General features: G+C 41.9%; 1 protein-coding gene across 1 annotated transcript in view; it reads left to right on the top strand.

The window, feature by feature from the left end:
* Positions 1-15,423, top strand: part of LOC126298805 (glucose-6-phosphatase catalytic subunit 1) — a 129,648-nt gene that overhangs the window by 68,511 nt on the left and 45,714 nt on the right. Inside the window, exon 3 of the mRNA XM_049990269.1 lies at positions 6,386-6,577. Within this exon, the coding sequence (XP_049846226.1) occupies positions 6,386-6,577 (192 nt within the window). The remainder of the gene's footprint in view (positions 1-6,385; positions 6,578-15,423) is intronic.

Raw genomic sequence — 15,423 nt, 5'->3', positions numbered from 1 at the left:
GGTCCCTTCTTGGCTGTTGCACACTTGTAACAGTCACCTGCTACTGTAGTTGACCATAGTCAACACATCCTCTCCATCAAGCAGCAATGCCTGTGGTTCTGTATGCTCCCCATGCATGTGTAACACTGCTGTGAGCTGTACCAAATGCCTGGGCTGCACTCACCACACTTTGCCCGTCTTGCTGTTTCCCAACAATTCTTCCCCATGTGAAGTCATCCAAATATTGTAATGAGGAACACCACCACAGTGCATTGTAAAAGCTCACTGATTGACACACATTGTGTTAACTTTTCATAAGAATTTTCTGCCTGTTGACAGTAAATTAAGTACTCATTTATTTCACACAATCATGTTGTTGGCTTTATAGCTGTTCTAAAGTGCACTTTGAAATGTCATAAAATGTCAAACATTCCTAAACGACATGTCATTGCTGAAATGTCATTTAGGCAGGTTGGACATTTTGTGCCATTCCAACCCATTTCTACTTGCACCTTGAGAATAGCCATAAATCCAAAATCTCAATTGTTTGAAATAGATTGGCAGTAATTAACCATCTAAATATTTATACTAGTCTTTGAAAAGGGAAGCACATTTCAGATTTAAAAGCTCTTTTTAAATACATATTCTCAATACTGTGCAGCCTGTGGACTTGTGGGGGGGAAGGGGGGGCGGGGGGGGGGGGGGGGGGGGGGGAATGCACTGTAAGAGAAAAATAAGAAACACGAGGAAGTAGCTGCAGTTGACTTAGTAAAAAAAGGCAAAACATTGAGAGATTGATATTGTTCTGCAATATTTCCAGATGAATAATGCAAGTGACATGCCAAGAGAAAGACAATAACATTGGGACATAGCAACAATGAAGAAAAACTGATAAGAGTAAGACAAGTAGAACACGACCTATCCAGTTTTTGGAAGAAACTGTGGTTGTCTTACTGCCTGCATACAACTGGTATTTTGTGTCACATTTGCCTGTTATGTAGTATTATGTTCCTTTCTGTTGTCTCACAGCTTCATTTCATCTTTCGCTTTTCCCTTGGTGGCTGATGGAGTAAATTACTACAACTGATATGATATACACTGAGGTGACAAAAGTCATTGGATAGCAACATACACACATACAGATGGCAGTAGTATCATGTACACAAGGTATAAAAGGGCAGTTCATTGGTGTAACTGTCATTTGTACTCAAGTGAGTCATGTGAAAAGGTTTCTAAAGTGATTAGGCTGCATGATGGGAATTAACAGGCAGTGAGTGCAGAATGGTAGTTGGAATTAGACACATGATATGCTCCATTTCAGAAATTATTAGGGAATTCAATATTCTGAGAGGCACAGTGTCAAAACTGTGGTTAGACTGCCACATTTCAGGTATTACTTGTCATGAACAACACAGTGGCCGAAGGCCTTCACTTAATGACTGAGAGCAGCAGCATTTGCATAGAGTTGTCAGTTCTGACAGACAAACGGTACTGTGTGAAATAATCTCAGAAATCAATGTGAGATTTACAGTGTTAGGATTGTGTGAAGAAATTTTGCATTAATGGGCTGTGGGAGCAGACAACTGATGTGAATCCTTTCGCTAACAGCATGGCATTGGCTGCATCATCTCTCCTGGGTTCATGGCCATATCTGTTGGACCCTAGATGACTGGCAAACCATGGCCTAGTCAGACGAGTCCCAATTTCAGTTGGTAAGAACTAGTGGTATTGTTCGTGTGCACCACAGATGCCACGAAGCCAAGGACCCAAGTTGTCAACAAGGCACCATGCAAGCTGATGGTGGCTCTACAAAGGTGTTGGCTATGTTTAGATGGAAAGGACTGCGTCCTCTTGACCAACTGAACTGATTATTGACTGGAAATGATTATGTTCAGCTACTTGGAGACTATTTACAGTGGTTTCCAAACAACGATGGCGTGTTTATGGATAGGATGCCAATGCGAAATGTCACCGGACCACAGTTGTTCGCCATTGGTGTGAAGAACATTCTGGCCAATTTGTGCAAAAGATTTGGCCACACAGATTGTATGACATGAATGCTATTGAACATTTATGGAAAATAATGGAGAGGACAGCAACACGTTCGCAATTATGGGCAGCTATAAAGGCATCGTGGCTGAATATTCCTGCAGCTTGTTGATTCCATACCACAATAAGTTGCTGCACTGTGTTAGGTAATAGGTGGTGTGACACAATATTAGGAGGTATCCCATGACATTTGTCTCCCCATTTATAATGAGAGAAAAGGCCTTCCATGCATTGTTAGTACCTAACTAGCATTATATATTAATTCTGAAATCACTGAATTTTTTCATTTTTCTTTATCCAGTTACAGACTGAAAAAGGAAAGCTCAGCTCTTTTCATATGCTGGTTTTCCATATTTACCCACTGAAGAAGCTATTACTGTGATGATATCCCCAATAGTATTTTTTGTAAATTATAAGATACATTCAAATGAAAAGTAGTGCTGTTGTAGTGGCTTTATACCTTATTATATGTTATAAACCACACAGAAATGGAAAGCAAACTTTTGCTGTACTGGCATTTTAGCGTAAAGCAATGAGTTAAAGTATTTGCCAATATTTTGTGTGACATTTGCACCTGTTGAAAGTGTAGTTATCAGCTGAACATCAATTTCTTCACTTCAAAAAAACTGTTGTGCATCGCTGAATGTGTGACGAATTCCACCTGATGTGTGAAAGGAGCTGTTATTCTGTTTCTTCACAGGGAAGCATTGGACACTTCGTAATTGCATTGTCAGTTTGAGAAAATTTACTGTGACCATTGTCTTGCACATTGACTATTTTTCTACATTGCTGCCACCATTTTACAGGCATTTGCACAGCAGGAAACCAGCTTTTCTATGTGCTCTTCATAGAAATATGCAGACAGTGAACACTGCCACTGCTGAACATCGTACACCATTTCTGCAACAATTTCTGCTTGTTGAGTTCCTTTCCAGAGGTGAAACCATCAATGTGGTATGATACTTCATCTTGCAATTCAAAACAAAAGGCATAGAATGCTCAGTCAAGGCATTGTGTTGTTTCGTTACCATTCTGGTGGTGTCATTCAAAGCCTTAATCAACAGTTCGCTTGGAAGCAGTTCGACCAACTGCAACCCTGATCTCTCACATTCTGACTAGCACTTGTTCTTGAACTTGAAGTGTGGTTTTGAAGGAAAGCACTTTGACAGCAATGACAACACAAAAAATGATGTTCGGCAGTGGCTGTCTTCACTGGCGGCATCTTCTTATGAACAGAGCATGGAAAAGTTGGTATCCTGCTAGTACAAATGTCTGAACAATGGTGACAACTTTGTGGGAAAATAGTTTAAGAAATGCTCTTTCTTGTAAAAATAAATTTTGGTTTGGAAAAAAAGAATGCTTTCATGATTTTTTCCAAAATGTTACTTTCTGGACATTCCTTGTATATGTGGCCAAGATGATGCTCAAGTTACTGAAAGAATTTTGTTGGGAAGTCCTAAAACACCCCCATTACCTTTTTGCACTGGATAAAATAATCGGTATCATCTGAAACTGTATATAGTTAAGTAAAGCTGTCTTCAAACCTGAAGCTTGACGTGAACACTGTAGTTCGTTGTTAGGCATGGTTCTATTGCAAGTAGTATGCTCCAACCTGTGAACTAAGTTCTGCAACCAGTTATGGGATAGGCCTACTTTCGATTTACTGTAAGCTCTGAGCTGATGCATCCTGTCATCTTGCACATTAACTAATTATTGCAAGTGTTGAAAGCAACAATAAGTGACAGAAAAAAACTTTTAACACTGAATGAGGATTGAATCCCGGACATCTGGAGAAACTAGTCTCTCAGCTGAGAGAGAAGATGCAAATCCATTAACTGTTTGGCCTACCTGCTGTCTCCCAATTGTTCGGACTATAATAAGCAAGAATGTCAGTTGTGCATTGAGCCATTGAGCTCTTTAGCTGTGTTCTCAAACCTGTACAAAATATATGCATTGTGTGACATATATATTTCAATACAATGGAAGGAATTGTGAAATAATAAACAACCAATAATTTGAATAGTCATCAATGAACAAAAATTATTTATTATTTGTATCAGTAACAGTTTGTAAATTAATACTTCATTTAAATTAATTATGTTTTGAGAGCACTCATAAAAAATTACAATCTTAAAGTGTATCCCTCTTTTAGGGATTAAATTGTTTATTAGATGCACATTCCTTAAATTTCATCAACGATTTGTCTATTGTTATGTTTTTTTCCATTACATATACATCTTTGAAATTTTCATTAAAAAGGTTTATCGCAAGTGTGACTTTACGTAAAATATGCATCTTGTGAGTCATATCATCATTTGCAAAATGGAAAAACCTAATGATTTGTGCAAATATTTTCAGTAGCATAGTTTTTCTGAATATGCTGTTACGGCTCTTTTAGACCAGCACATCTGATTTTTTTTCCCCCCATGAACCATTATTATGCATAATGCAAAGTATATTTTAATTTCATTACAATCCACAGGGGTTCAAGTCTCATCAATTTCCTTTCTTGTGTTTTGATTAATCATTGTTTTTTCTGTGTACTGATTCAATTCCGTGACAACACTATCCCAAACCACATTCTAAAACATTATATAAAAAAGGTCTAACTCTCTTGTACTTCCACCCAACTGCTCTAAAATTGGTGCTCTTGTGCAAGGGGTGTGCATATACTCCCAGATCTATGGATTGTTAATTTTTTTTTCCCAAATCAATATATGACTAATACTGCCTTTGTCAGTGTCATCTTCAAAGATAATCTTCTTGGACTTTCTCATACAGGGAACACAATACCACTACAATCACCATCACTACAGTTAGGATCTAAGGAATCAGGTCTGCAATGCTGCCACACTTATCACCAAAATTAGATATTCTTTTTTCTCACATGATAGGTATGTGGGTTGTTTAATTTTTTTAGGAAATTGTAACCAATACGGAATACATGTAGCTGAAGGAAAAGGCTATTGACAACCATTGAACCACTCATGTTGTTGTTGTTGTTGTTGTTGTTGTTGTTGTAGGTGGTGGTGGTGGTGGTGGTGGTGTTTGCCCCAAATGGTGTGCCACAAGCCAGGATCAACTTGTTTGTGTTGACCACATGAAGTACCAGGAAGTAGGCTTGTGCTTGTTCTTTATGGCCCAACTTCCTTACCACAAGCCTTACTTGGTGTTGTAGACCAAGGGGTTAACCCTCAAGCAGGTGCGCCTGTGTATAAAGTGTGCCAACCGCAAGTAAAATGCTTTTGCACAGTTCCATTGTTGTTTCTCAATTCTGAGCCCACACCTATTACTTCAGCTAACACAGTGATAAATTGTCTTGTCACAGCCCAAGTGAGCAACAGTAATACAAAATGCAGAGCAAGCTAGATTGGAAAAATTTATTATGCTAGCCAGAAAATGATGCAGATTATCGGTTCTAGGCACCACAGTCTGGAACCGCACGACCGCTACGTCGCAGGTTCGAATCCTGCCTCGGGCATGGATGTGTGTGATGTCCTTAGGTTAGTTAGGTTTAAGTAGTTCTAAGTTCTAGGGGTCTGATGACCTCAGAAGTTAAGTCCCATAGTGCTCAGAGCCATTTTTTATGCAGATTATAACGTAGCAGCACAATCTCACAATGTGGCAGTTGTGTGAAAGGTAATAAGGTAAATAAATGGTTGGCTGGGCTCTGATGCAAATGTGCTGTCGTATACTTAGTGAGTCATTACTGTCTTAGTAACACCTGTCTGTGCCAACAGAGTGTTGCACCACTTTTAGCTCTTCATATGTCTTTGGGTGATTGAAGATTGAACACATGCATGTGAATTTTACCCAAGGCAGTACTGTACTATTTGTGATATTGTGCAACTCTTTCTGCCATTAGTGATCATATGAGAAGAGATGTCCATTGTAATCTCTGTTCTAAAACTTACCACATATGTATGCATGATAAAGTTAGTCAGATTATTATGCAGACCTATGTAAGTTCTGAAGTTGGATTACATATTAATCAGATGAAATCTCACAGAACTAGTGTTGTGTATTGTCGGATTGAGCATTGGATATTGGTGTTTTTTTAGGACTGTCTACAGTACTCTTCTCATTTATAACAACCACATAACCATTGGCCACAATTCGCACTAGGAAAGTAGTGGTAGGCCCCCATAGAACACCAAAAATTGTGGCGCATGCCATCCAAATAGCCACCTCTCTCTAGAACTCTAGATTTTTCTGGTGAAAGTGAAACCAGAAAAAAACCACACACAGTGAAAGACAAATGTTGGACAATTGTGTGTAAGACAGTTGTTGGACAATTGTGTGTAAGACAGTTGTTGGTAAATGTGGATGATGTATTAAATCATTTTTGTGATTTCAGGCTGTTTATGGAGCATCGCCCATATTGGTGGGTGAGGGAACAGCAGTCACACATAATGCTACAACAAACACACATGACCTGTGAAACTGGCCCAGGTTCCCCCTCAGGACATGTCATGGGCACTACAGCTGTGCTGTATATCTTCCTGTGTTGGTTTATTAATACTGTACTGTTGCCAAGTACAGGAAAAAGGTTTGCTGTGTTTGTATAATTTATTTCCTAGTTACTACTAAACCATAGTGAAAGACATCTTTCCTTCTTTGAAAAACAATAAATCATACAACAAAATTTTAAATTTACATAGGCCTTGAAGAAAGCTAGTTTGTGTATAAGGGCTAAAATTTGTTTCTTGCAAAACACCTTCATTTCTGTTATATATTATTCTCTTTATGAAAATACTTGGCTTGATGTAACCAAATTTGCAAGTCTAAGAAAATTAAAATATCTGGGATCAGTAATGACTAATGATATATGTGTAAGTTCAGATGTTATCCACTGGATGACCACATCAGGAAATCACTGGCAATGCATTGTGAATTGTGTTTTGTTACTCTCATAAAGTACATAATCAAAATCATTTTTAATAGTGATACTATTTTGTTATAGAAGGAAAAATTTAATACTAATTTACATTTTGCTCAAATTAACACTACATCCTCCATGAATCCTTCTACTGAATAGCAACATTTCTCCCGTAAAATTTCCTGCAGCCATATTTTTAGAGGATCTTGCTTCACATAAAGTATGTTTTTGACTATTAATTTAGTGTGTGTTTTCATCCCCATATACTGAAGAGACTGTGTATAATTTCAGTTTGTGTGTAGATTTCACTTTGAGATGGTTCAACAATGTCTGACACAGACCAGTTGACAGTGTTGTGAAGAAATGTGTCCCCATTTATGTGCTTGTGGCGGGAGGGTGGGTGTCAATTATGTTAGTGATGCTGACCATTGGCTTTGACCACTGCCATAATGGCAGTGGCTTGTAATCAGGATTAAGGTTCTGCTGACTCTTATCTGCAGCATAGACCATGGACTATGTTGGGTTAGAAGGTGATAGTTTGGTTAAAAGTTGATGAAGTCAAGAAATGTGGTATCAGAAACAGCATGCCTACAGTTGCTGAAGAGCTCATGTAATAATTCAGAACATGGACAATGCTCAGAGGGTACATACAGTGTCCCACAAATAGTAGCTATATTGAAAACCCCTGGTTAACGCAGATGGCCTGTATCTGTGGCTCTGTGCACTATGTGCTCTGTCCACTGTGTGTAGAAGAGTAATAGGTAGACTTGAGGCATCTTAGCTGAGAACTGCCCAGAACATGTGAGACTAGTTAAACACTAGGCATATCAGCAAAGCAAATGCTATCCCAAAGATACATTTGGTTCTTTTGTAGAACTTTTTTTGAGCTACATGTAGGTTGATAAACCTCAAGTACCACCTTATTACCCCTGAACTATTCTGTTCAAACTTTATCTGTGAGAAATCCAAGCAAATGATTACTGGAAGGAGCCACATCTGTATTGTTGGAAGAATGTACAAGAATTTCCAAACTTATAGCTGCTGATTCTTCCTCTTGTGAAATGTGTCAGCAACTGTGGCAACCAAAGACTACACTGGGTATTATATCTCATCTATACAATGAGCATTTGAACAACTGTGTATGCAGCTTGAAGGAATATGCAATTTCCCTTAGTAGTGTGTGTTTACCTTGAAAGGTTCATTCACTCATTCCAGGTTTTGCTCATTTTAGTGGAGGAACAACAACCTGTGCCAGTATGATCTCTAAAGTCTATATTTCCATTGTTAAAATGTTTTAACTGACACTAATCCTTGTGCCCTCAAAATACGCAGTCTGCAATTGGTGGTAAAGATCTGCCATCAAAATGCTGCTAAAAACTGAAACAGAATTTTACAAAGTAAGTCGCCATGAGTCTTTCTCCCATTGTGCTTATTTGGGATCATCTGCTGTATGTAGCAAAATCAGTTGCAATCACACGCAGCCTGAGAATAAAATTTTGATAACTTTCAGTATGACATTTGTAATTATTCATAATTTTTCTGTGTTAAATAAGTGTAAAAATATATACTAGTAAATCACAGATACACTGTTTATGAAAATTACAGCATCCACGACGGATAGCCTAAATCATTACATGCTGAAGACTGGGAAACGGGGGGGGGGGGGGGGGGGGGCAGGAGCAGGGTGTCCATTGGTTACGAAGCAGTTATTGTAGACAAATATGTAGAGCTGTAGTGGACATTTGGTAGTGGCCATTCCAGAATAAAAAGCTATACCATAGTTACTTTGAAGTTGATATTTGGGTGACTTATATTACAGGTGACTCTGCCTCAGATGGGAGTGGGTATATCACTGGCAGGATTGGATAGAATGTGCTGTGTGCATGCATGGTACAGGTTTTACACCTGGATTTTCATTGAGGAATGTGGCTTGCTTAGTTGAATAGCATCAAATGAAATGGACTAGATAGATGGTGTTAAGAATGTGGAAAATAAGGACAGTGTATATTGGCCCTGAATCCAAATGACAGAATGTGTCTTACTCATGCAAAATGTTAATAATTTTGTGGAGTGTTGAAGGAGTTTTCTTGGTGCTTGTATATCAAACTTCGAAGGAGACACTGTTGTGGGTAAGGATATATCTGTTATATGTATGAGGAATTACATATATTTGGGGAAGATAGTGTTTGATAGCAGTATGGCTATGGGAATGGGAAAATGTTAACGTATAAGCAATGGCATTAATTGTGGCAACAAGGATGCCTCATGGTAATGGTGTAGCAGCTGTGGAGGGGCACTGGAGCAAGTGGTTTGTTAATTTAATGTAGGTTGTATACAATTCGCTGGAGATGTTAATCAACTAAGTCCAAAATACTTTCAGCAGAAGCATAGTAATCAGTCACAGCTGAGTATCTGGGGTTGCTGGGTTTGTGTATTTACAGTTGTGAGGCCTGGTATGGAGGTGCAAACAGATCTTTGAATTTGAGGTTATGCCATACTTCTGAAATATGCCTCTAAGAAGCTTCACGGTTGATATGTGCACCCATTGGAGGAGATTTTCTGCTACGCAATCATTACTATTAACCTCAACAGCCATAGCCTTTGTCTGTGTGGAGGATCTATATTGAGGCTTCTCATGATCACTCTTACATAAGTCGCAAAATATGTGGCCTTGAGAAAGAAGAGAAGGAAATTTTAAAGTAAAGAATTCCTGTAAAGTTATCAAGCAGTGGTTTGTGGGTGTGGGAGAACAGTCATGGTTGGAGGGACATAAGAAATGAGAGAGGCAAAATATGTTGATTTTGGGTGAGATTTGATCACTAGTGTGTTGTACTACTGAAAAGAGTGGGTGAGGAAAATTAAAGCCTTGCCTAGTCCAGCATAGTTCACTTTCAGTGTAGAACTGGAAGGTGAAACTATTGAGAATGCTCAAACATCTGCAGTGTTTTAGTTTTTTGCAGTTGCAAATTGTGTTGTGGATGTAGAAAATGGGAAGGTGTTTCTGCTCTTGTGCTGGATGAAGTAGGGAACAAGTTTCTACAGTTGTCAGATGAAATGAGCTACCCATCGTGACCTGGTGACTATAATTCAGGCTAAGGGGACTCTCTGCATGTTGCTGTAGCCATGTTTGGTCGTGTCATTTTCAAGCAGAAGTAGGAAGTTAATAGTCCAGCGTAACCTCAAGTTCCTGCTCAGATCTGGTGGTCCATCCCAAAATATTTTGACTGAATCCATGTCACCCTCCCCACTCTCCCAGTCATGGCTTGACACTGGCCAGTGGCAAAGAAGCTGCTTATTGCTACTCAGTTATTGCTACTCAGTTATGCAACTACTACCTAACAATTCCTTACCCATTAAAATTATCATATTCTTTCTCCCCCTCCCAGAAGTGCCAATCCCCTGACAACAGGGTTGGCTTCTAAATCAGAAGGCATTTGGAAGTTTCTCATACTTCCCATCTATGGGGTGACCCCAGTTGATCACTCCTGGTTTTTATCCAGATCATGGTTCTATCCCAAGGACCTAGTATTTCTGTTGCCCTTACTGTTGTCCAAAATAGCTTCCTGTTAGTCCTATGGGAAAATCAAGATGCTGACTGAGCGAGGTGGCACAGTGGTTAGCACACTGGACTTGCATTCTGGGGGACAATGCTCCAAATCCATGTCTGGTCATCCTGATTTAGGTTTTCCGCAATTTTTCTAGATCACTCTAGGCAAATCCTTGAATGATTCCTTTCAAAGGGTTTGCACGATTTCCTTCCATGGCCTTGGAACAATCAGAACTTGTGCTCAGACTCTGATAACCTCGATGTCAATGGGACATTAAACCCTAATCTTCCTTCTTTCTAAAAGGATGTGATTAATTAAACTGATGGCTCTAAAGAAGTAGAAAAGACAGGATATGTTTTGATGTGTGCCAGGCCAGGAACAGCACTCTTTTTAGAGGCCTGCCTCATCTTCATGGTGGAACTGCTAGCAGTTGCTAGACCCCTCCAAGAAGAAGAATTCACGATGGCTATGAGCAGTCTGTGGGCTATTGACTGATACTGCCCTCTCACCTAATTGCATTCACTCTCCCTGACTTTCTTTATGGTTTCAGCTGTACATTATGATCACTCCTTTAACTTGGATCTTGAGTCATCTGGAAATCCAGGAGTATAAGCTAGCTGCCTGCTTAAGCAGGAAAATAACTACAGAACCATCATTTTTAATAGGGATACCTGTCCCTAATTTTTGAACACAGTAAGACTATTTTGTCCCAGAAAGCGTCTACTGTCTTACGCTGGCTTAGTATTGCTCATAGCTATGTTTTGTGGCTTCATCCTGTGCAATAATCAGCAATTCCCCCCCCACCCCCCAGCCCCACACTCACCCCCCCCCCCCTTCACCCTTTCACTCCTCCAATCCCCTCTGTCTCATTCCAGATGACTTGTGTTTCACTGACAATGGCTCTCACCATAGACGAACCCCAAGAGGCTTCCCATCTGCTCCTGACATTTGCGCCAGCGCAGTTTTGTACATAATTTTAAATAGCACAAACTTACTGTGTCTGTGAAGACAACCAGTCACTACTTATGTCAAGCTATAGAAAAACTAATGGCAAGAGTGAATTGTTGAACTGTCTCGTGGGAGTAGCGATTTAAAACATAAGCAGTTCATTACTAACACAATGAAAGCACCTGAATTAAAATGATGAATAAAATGTTGCACCACTTTTAGCTCTTCATATGTCTTTGGGTGATTGAAGGTTGAATGCATGCATGTGAATTTTACCCAAGGAAGTACTGTACTATTTGTGATATTGTGCAACTCTTTCTGCCGTTAGTGACCATATGAGAAGAGATGTCGATTGTATTCTCTGTTCTAAAACTTACCACATATGTATGCATGATAATGTTAGTCAGATTATTATGCAGACCTATGTAAGTTCTGAAGTTGGATTACATATTAATCAGATGAAATCTCACAGAACTAGTGTTGTGTATTGTCGGATTGAGCATTGGATATTGGTGTTTTTTTAGGACTGTCTACAGTACTCTTCTCATTTATAACAACCACATAACCATTGGCCACAATTCGCACTAGGAAAGTAGCGGTAGGCCCCATAGAACACCAAAAATTGAGGCTCATGCCATCCAAATAGCCACCTCTCTCTTGAACTCTAGATTTTAGGCAATTTTTCACTGAAGTTTCTTTTGATGTTTATCATACATAAACTGTACAATTTTCATTAACTAATTGGGTTTGCTTACCAAGAAAATATTAAGACAACAAAGAAGAGCTGTACCATTCATTGTGATATTATTTCAGCAGTGTGAATGCATCTCAGAAATTCTCAACAAACCATAGTAACTGATGCTACAAGAAATCTTTTATGCACCATGAAATGGCTCCTGTTGTAGCTCACAACATAAAAACACACCGTCACTGCTTTGACAGGCATATTTTCAGATCAAAAGGACAAGGAAAAAAATATAAGTACAAAGTTCATGGTGCCACGTGGCATGAAAACAACATCACATTTCAGATGCATAGTGAGTCACGGGTGGGGCCGGAGGAGAATAAGGGTTAGCACCAGCTGGCACTTCTCTACATAGGCACGCATGCCAGGGAGTGCTGAATGCACCTGTGCAGTCGTTGTGCACTGTTGTTCAGCTGCCATGTCATCTCTTAGCGGCCGCTGACAAAGCTGTCAAACTGCCTGACGCCTAGGTGGTTGTTTGGTTACCAGATCCCATCATTTATGGGGGGAGCAACAAGTTGCATGTCAGTGTGGTGACCCATGCTCAGCCAAACATCTCAGCAGTGCCTTGAACCAGGCCGACATCATTGAGGATATGAGATGGCCTCTCCTGCTTGACCTGCTCCCAATCAGCCCTGACGGAAGCATACAGAGGGGAGATTTCAGGCTGGTTGTGTGGTGGACATCACTGCACCTCTGATACAGGGAGTGGAAGTAACTACTCATCTCTGTTGGATCCCGACATGGAAGGGGTAGTGCCGATGTCGCCAGCACAACAGCTTGATTGTCGACCAACAGCTGGTTCATTTTGAGTGGCCTGCGAGGGAGAAGGGGGCAGAGGGTCTAACAGGGGAGGGATGATGGTCAGTGTCGTCGTCGCAGTGGGCAACCCCTGGAACGTCCAGAGTACAGGGTGGCTGGGTTCCATCCTGCAGGCACAGCTGACTTTTACGGTACGTCACCATCCAGTCCCCCATGTCCAAAATGAACGCACAGTGGCTCCACAGCTGCTGGGTGACTACTGCAATCCGTGTCCTGACGATGTAATTCCTTCACCCACATGCGGGTGCCCAGCCAGAAATGGGAAGATGTTATCACAGACAGGACCACAGGTGATTGTAGTGTGAAATGGAGAAGCTTGCAGACTTGATGGTCATGGACGAGTTCCACTGGGCTCTTCTCTCCTATTGCAGATGACCTGTATGAATTTAAAGAAAAAGAAAAAAAGTAAGAGTATAATCTGGAGAAACTTTTGCCACACACTTCTACCCCTGTATCTTGAACTTGTGCATGAGCATTTTGGCCTCGCTATTTTGTTGGGGGTGAAAAGGTGGTCACAGCATATGGTGAATTCGTTTACGATAACAGAACTCACTAAAAATGTGGGGAAAGAGCTGCATTTCATTTTGTGACACCTGCATGAGGCCATGCAGTGAAAATCCTGCAGAATGGCGCGATAGTAGCTTCTATACTTATGGACCGACAGTTGACCACATTTGGAAAGTTGGAGTACACATTGATGACAATCAACTTGGTCATATCTGTGAATGGTCTCTCAAAGTCAATGTGAACCCACTCCCACAGGCAGGAGAGCATCAGCCAAGAAGAGAATGTCTGAAGGGGTGCTGCCTGCTGCTGTTCTCACTAAGAACAGTTTTGAACAAAAAAATGCTCAACTTACTGTTCTCTGCCCAGCCAGTAAACATGGTGCCGAATAAGTTTGGTACAAGAGGTGCCTCAGTTACCGTTGTGTAGGAGTTGTTGTATAGTGTGGTGCAAAGATTCCCGCAGGACCACCTGGGGAGATCACAGATCAGTAGTGAGCAGGATGACACCATGCACCAGGATGGACCAGTAGTGAAGGTGAAAGTAGTGGCAGAAGTGGTTGGAGCCATGACCATAAATACACTCCTGGAAATTGAAATAAGAACACCGTGAATTCATTGTCCCAGGAAGGGGAAACTTTATTGACACATTCCTGGGGTCAGATACATCACATGATCACACTGATAGAACCACAGGCACATACACACAGGCAACAGAGCATGCACAATGTCGGCACTAGTACAGTGTATATCCACCTTTCGCAGCAATGCAGGCTGCTATTCTCCCATGGAGACGATCGTAGAGATGCTGGATATAGTCCTGTGGAACGGCTTGCCATGCCATTTCCACCTGGCGCCTCAGTTGGACCAGCGTTCGTGCTGGACGTGCAGACCGCGTGAGACGACGCTTCATCCAGTCCTGAACATGCTCAATGGGGGACAGATCCGGAGATCTTGCTGGCCAGGGTAGTTGACTTACACCTTCTAGAGCACGTTGGGTGGCACGGGATACATGCGGACGTGCATTGTCCTGTTGGAACAGCAAGTTCCCTTGCCGGTCTAGGAATGGTAGAACGATGGGTTCGATGACGGTTTGGATGTACCGTGCACTATTCAGTGTCCCCTCGACTATCACCAGAGGTGTACGGCCAGTGTAGGAGATCGCTCCCCACACCATGATGCCGGGTGTTGGCCCTGTGTGCCTCAGTCGTATGCAGTCCTGATTGTGGCGCTCACCTGCACGGCGCCAAACACGCATACGACCATCATTGGCACCAAGGCAGAAGCGAATTTCATCGCTGAAGACGACACGTCTCCATTCGTCCCTCCATTCACGCCTGTCGCGACACCACTGAAGGCGGGCTGCACGATGTTGGGGCGTGAGCGGAAGACGGCCTAACGGTGTGCGGGACCGTAGCCCAGCTTCATGGAGATGGTTGCGAATGGTCCTCGCCGATACCCCAGGAGCAACAGTGTCCCTAATTTGCTGGGAAGTGGCGGTGCGGTCCCCTACGGCACTGCGTAGGATCCTACGGTCTTGGCATGCATCCGTGCGTCGCTGCGGTCCGGTCCCAGGTCGACGGGCACGTGCACCTTCCGCCGACCACTGGCGACAACATCGATGTACTGTGGAGACCTCATGCCCCACGTGTTGAGCAATTCGGCGGTACGTCCACCCGGCCTCCCGCATGCCCACTATACGCCCTCGCTCAAAGTCCATCAACTGCACATACGGTTCACGTCCACGCTGTCGCGGCATGCTACCAGTGTTAAAGACTGCGATGGAGCTCCGTATGCCACGGCAAACTGGCTGACACTGACGGCGGCGGTGCACAAATGCTGCGCAGCTAGCGCCATTCGACGGCCAACACCGCGGTTCCTGGTGTGTCCGCTGTGCCGTGCGTGTGATCATTGCTTGTACAGCCCTCTCGCAGTGTCCGGAGCAAGTAT

This window comes from Schistocerca gregaria, chromosome X (assembly GCF_023897955.1).
Source record: "Schistocerca gregaria isolate iqSchGreg1 chromosome X, iqSchGreg1.2, whole genome shotgun sequence".
NCBI classification, from domain to species: domain Eukaryota; kingdom Metazoa; phylum Arthropoda; class Insecta; order Orthoptera; family Acrididae; genus Schistocerca; species Schistocerca gregaria.
The sequence above is the reverse complement of the archived record's forward strand: the minus strand, read 5'-3'. Positions and strand labels throughout refer to the sequence as shown.